The sequence below is a fragment of the Bactrocera neohumeralis genome, unplaced genomic scaffold (assembly GCF_024586455.1).
Source record: "Bactrocera neohumeralis isolate Rockhampton unplaced genomic scaffold, APGP_CSIRO_Bneo_wtdbg2-racon-allhic-juicebox.fasta_v2 ctg5413, whole genome shotgun sequence".
Lineage (NCBI taxonomy): Eukaryota > Metazoa > Arthropoda > Insecta > Diptera > Tephritidae > Bactrocera > Bactrocera neohumeralis.
Window position 1 is genome coordinate 1,397 of NW_026092343.1, and position 5,699 is coordinate 7,095.

The 5,699-nt window shown below is 40.0% G+C and overlaps 1 protein-coding gene across 1 annotated transcript; it reads right to left on the minus strand.

Moving 5' to 3' along the window:
- Window positions 1–1,571: 1,571 nt before the first annotated feature.
- LOC126767322 (uncharacterized) lies at window positions 1,572–3,410 on the minus strand (the record flags this gene model as incomplete). Its single annotated transcript, XM_050484868.1, has 3 exons — window positions 2,804–3,410; window positions 2,482–2,728; window positions 1,572–1,718 (listed from the first exon to the last, which is right to left on the minus strand). Coding segments are annotated over exons 1-3 (958 nt in total), but the record flags the coding sequence as incomplete, so codon positions are not given.
- Between the last annotated feature and the right edge of the window lie 2,289 nt (window positions 3,411–5,699).

The following is a 5,699-nucleotide window of genomic DNA, read 5'->3' on the forward strand; positions in this document are numbered from 1 at the left end:
TTATATTTAAATCATTAATTTAACATATTTAAGTTAATTAACATATTTCTTCATCTTACTGAAGTTGACATAAAGCCATAACGGCAGAGCATTTGGGAGAATTCGACAGTCTTATATTCAGGTAAAAGTCGATTTTCTTGTATATACACATTTAGCAGTCGATATTGAGTTGCTTTAAATCATTAATTTAACATATTTAAGTTAATTAACCTTCTTCATCTTACTGAAGTTGACATAAAGCCATAACGGCAGTGCATTTGGAAGAATTCGACAATCTTATATTCAGGTATAAAGTCGATTTTCTTGTATATACACATTTAGCAGTCGATATTGAGTTGCTTTAAATCATTAATTTAACATCTTTAAGTTAATTTACCTTCTTCATCTTATTGAAGTTGACATAAAGCCATAACGGCAGTGCATTTGGAAGAATTCGACAATCTTATATTCAGGTATAAAGTCGATTTTCTTGTATATACACATTTAGCAGTCGATATTGAGTTGCTTTAAATCATTAATTTAACATCTTTAAGTTAATTTACCTTCTTCATCTTATTGAAGTTGACATAAAGCCATAACGGCAGTGCATTTGGAAGAATTCGACAATCTTATATTCAGGTATAAAGTCGATTTTCTTGTATATACACATTTAGCAGTCGATATTGAGTTGCTTTAAATCATAAATTTAACATATTTAAGTTAATTAACCTTCTTCATCTTACTGAAGTTGACATAAAGCCATAACGGCAGTGCATTTGGAAGAATTCGACAATCTTATATTCAGGTATAAAGTCGATTTTCTTGTATATACACATTAAGCAGTCGATGCTGAGTTGCTTTAAATCATTAATTTAACATGTTTAAGTTAATTAACTTTCTTCACCTTCCTGAAGTTGACATAAAGCCATAACGGCAGTGCATTTGGAAGAATTCGACAATCTTATATTCAGGTATAAAGTCCATTTTCTTTTATATACACATTTAGCAGTCGATATTGAGTTGCTTTAAATCATTAATTTAACATCTTTAAGTTAATTTACCTTCTTCATCTTACTGAAGTTGACATAAAGCCATAACGGCAATGCATTTGAAAGAATTCGACAATCTCTTATATTCAGGTATAAAGTCGATTTTCTTGTATATACACATTTAGCAGTCGATACTGAGTTGCTTTAAATCAATAATTTGACATATTTAAGTTAATTAACCTTCTTCATCTTCCTGAAGTTGACATAAAGCCATAACGCCAGTGCAGTTTGAAGAACTCGACAATCTTATATTCAGGTATAAAGTCGATTTTCTTGTATATACACATTAAGCAGTCGATATTGAGTTGCTTTAAATTATTAATTTAACATCTTTAAGTTAATTTACCTTCCTAATCTTACTGAAGTTGACATAAAGCCATAACGGCAGTGCATTTGGAAGAATTCGATAATCTCATTTTCAGGTAAAAAGTCGATTTATACACATTTAGCAGTCGATATTGAGTTGCTTTAAATCATTAATTTAACATCTTTAAGTTAATTTACCGTCTAGAAAATAGGATGGTTAAAACTCGCGGCACTTACCCGTTGATTTGGCGATGTCTTTGGCAGCGAAGCCGGTGCTGTTGCAACTACCGTTCGGGGCGCTGGTGCAGGCCCGTTGCGTGGCACATTGGTTGCCGCCCGAGCGGCTGACGTATTTGCAACTGGCGTATCTACATCCATGGTAATCTGCGGTAAATGAGATGGTTAATTATGCATATCTGTCATTGTAAGTTGATATGGGCCATCGTGCCACGATATGTGGCATGAATGGGCCGTCGTATTGATCGACCATTTTTTGTTTGTTTTCTTTACGGATTGTTATTTTTACGTACGGTTTATTATTTTTATATAGTGATTTTATTATATCGCGATATTATCGGTTCGGTTTTTTTGGTTTTCGGATTTGCGATCCTTGGAAGTTGGCAGAAAGCATAGCTTCACGAGCGGTCTGGTTAGCGTTCCGTTTTGCGTACGGAGATCAACGATTCGTATGTGACCGTCGGAGCCGTAATGTAGCTTTTCTATGCGGCCAAGCCGCCACTCGGTGGGGGGTAGACAATCGTCGTGAATGAGGACACAGTCTCCAAGTTTAGGCGCTTGTTGAGGAGTCTTCCAGCGGTATCTTTTGTGGAGATCCTTTATGTATTCGTCTTTCCATCGGCGGCTGAAATCATGATGGAGAATTTAATTCGTTCCCATCGATTTAATAGAGATAGCGACTCCACGCCTGGCTCAGGAATGGCCAGGATGGGTGCTCCTTTTAGAAAATGCCCTGGCGTTAAGGCGGTGAAATCTGAGGGGTCTTGCGATAGTACTGTGAGTGGCCGTGAATTGAGAACGGCTTCAACTCGATTTAATAACGTCGTGAACTCTTCGTAATTGAATTTATAAGCTACCCGTTTGAAATGGGATTTAAAGCTTTTTACAGCTGATTCCCATAAACCGCCCATATGAGGAGCGCTTGGGGGTATAAATTGCCAATTTATACCTTGAGGGGCGTACTTTTGTACGATGTCGGGTGACACTTGTTTTAAAAAATCCACAAATTGCTTTTCTGTGGCTCGTTGAGCTCCGATAAAGGTTTTGCCATTATCGCTCATGATTTTTGATGGGTAGCCACGTCGAGCGACGAAGCGAGCAAATGCCGCGAGAAAAGCCTCCGTCGTCAGATTACTACACAGCTCAAGGTGTACTGCCTTTGTCGTGAAACATACAAAGACAGCCACATAGCCCTTCATGAGAGTGGGAGACCTTAACATGGACGCCTTTACCTGGAAAGGCCCAGCAAAATCAACACCTGTTGTGGTGAAAGGCAGAGCGAAATTGCAGCGTTCCGGTGGAAGTGCTGCCATAATCTGCGTTCGCATCTTCTGCTTGTGCATAGTGCAAATCTTGCACGTGAAGATGCACTTCTTGATTTGCGGCTTAAGACGGGGGATATAATACTCCTGGCGTACCATCTGTTGCATGAGACGATGTTCGGCGTGTAGCATTAAGATGTGGATGTAATGGAGGAATAATGTGGCAAATGGTGACCTCTCTGGAATTATTATGGGGTGGCGTTCATTGTATGTCAGGCTCGAATTAGCAAGCCGACCATTGGCACGAAGCAGACCTTTCGTGTCCAGAAATGGTTTGAGGACTAAGAGTGAGCTCTTTTTATCAATCGGCTTCGATTCTCTTAGTAGTGATATATCGCGGCTGAAGTAGCGCGCTTGTGTATATGCTATTAGTGCGACCTTTGCCTTTTGTAACTCTAGGTGCGTCACTGTGTTGCATGGGAAATTATGCGATCCTTTTACTTTGCTTTTGAGTTGCTCGATAAATTTGAACATATAAGCAACTACTCTGAGAGCTTTTGGAAACGATGAAAATCGTTCAAGGATGTCGGCATCATCCAATAATGTGTGAAAGGTGGCGATTTTTCGACCCTCTGGTGCGATAATGTTGCGCATGGGGGATTGTGGCCAAGAATCAGGAGATTCTATCAACCATCGGGGGCCATTCCACCAGAGGGTGGTGGTGGCAAGGTGCAGTGGCTTGCACCCTCTTGTACCTAGATCGGCAGGATTGTCAGCACTGGCTACGTGACGCCAAGTGGCTGATCCCACTAGGTCAAGTATTTGAGACGTTCGGTTAGAAATATACGTCTTCCATGCATGTGGTGGTTTTTCCAACCAGGCTAGTACAATTTCGGAATCGGACCACATATATATCGGGTGATTTTTTTGAGGTTAGGATTTTCATGCATTAGTATTTGACAGATCACGTGGGATTTCAGACATGGTGTCAAAGAGAAAGATGCTCAGTATGCTTTGACATTTCATCATGAATAGACTTACTAACGAGCAACGCTTGCAAATCATTGAATTTTATTACCAAAATCAGTGTTCGGTTCGAAATGTGTTTCGCGCTTTACGTCCGATTTATGGTCTACATAATCGACCAAGTGAGCAAACAATTAATGCGATTGTGACCAAGTTTCGCACTCAGTTTACTTTATTGGACATTAAACCAACCACACGAATGCGTACAGTGCGTACAGAAGAGAATATTGCGTCTGTTTCTGAGAGTGTGGCTGAAGACCGTGAAATGTCGATTCGTCGCCGTTCGCAGCAATTGGGTTTGTGTTATTCGACCACATGGAAGATTTTACGCAAAGATCTTGGTGTAAAACCGTATAAAATACAGCTCGTGCAAGAACTGAAGCCGAACGATCTGCCACAACGTCGAATTTTCAGTGAATGGGCCCTAGAAAAGTTGGCAGAAAATCCGCTTTTTTATCGACAAATTTTGTTCAGCGATGAGGCTCATTTCTGGTTGAATGGCTACGTAAATAAGCAAAATTGCCGCATTTGGGGTGAAGAGCAACCAGAAGCCGTTCAAGAACTGCCCATGCATCCCGAAAAATGCACTGTTTGGTGTGGTTTGTACGCTGGTGGAATCATTGGACCGTATTTTTTCAAAGATGCTGTTGGACGCAACGTTACGGTGAATGGCGATCGCTATCGTTCGATGCTAACAAACTTTTTGTTGCCAAAAATGGAAGAACTGAACTTGGTTGACATGTGGTTTCAACAAGATGGCGCTACATGCCACACAGCTCGCGATTCTATGGCCATTTTGAGGGAAAACTTCGGAGAACAATTCATCTCAAGAAATGGACCCGTAAGTTGGCCACCAAGATCATGCGATTTAACGCCTTTAGACTATTTTTTGTGGGGCTACGTCAAGTCTAAAGTCTACAGAAATAAGCCAGCAACTATTCCAGCTTTGGAAGACAACATTTCCGAAGAAATTCGGGCTATTCCGGCCGAAATGCTCGAAAAAGTTGCCCAAAATTGGACTTTCCGAATGGACCACCTAAGACGCAGCCGCGGTCAACATTTAAATGAAATTATCTTCAAAAAGTAAATGTCATGAACCAATCTAACGTTTCAAATAAAGAACCGATGAGATTTTGCAAATTTTATGCGTTTTTTTTTTAAAAAAAAAGTTATCAAGCTCTTAAAAAATCACCCGATAGTTTGCATTTTGTCATATTTAAATGCATTTGCACCATGGCTACTAATTTTGACAGTAGTAGTGCGCCACATAACTCAAGTCGTGGGAGACTTATAGTTTTCAAAGGTGCCACCTTTGCTTTTGCTACTAATAAGTGGCTCGTGGTCGTGGTGTCACTTTGCGTGCGCACATAGATAGTAGCGCAATATGCCTTTTCTGAGGCGTCACAAAAGCCATGTAATTCGACTTTGTGTTCGGGGGGGTAGTTTACCCAGCGTGGAATTTGTATCTGAGAAATATCATTCAGATTGTTTGCGAACTGGGACCATTTTTCTAAGAGAAGAGGTTTCACTTGTTCGTCCCAGTCGGTTCCATCTAGCCATAGCTCTTGTATTAAGATTTTCGCTTGGATCATTATTGGCGAAAGCCATCCTGCGGGGTCGAAAAGTTTTGCCACCGAGGATAAAATCTGTCTTTTTGTGATGGCTGATAATGCGGATATGGACTCTGTCGTGTATGAGAACTGGTCCGATATCGCATTCCATTGGATGCCTAGTGTTTTTGTTGTACTTTCCTTTTCGAATATAAGGAAATTAGTGTCCAACAAATTTTCGTTTGGAATATTTTTGATTTTATTTGGGTGATTTGTCGTAATCTTTTTTA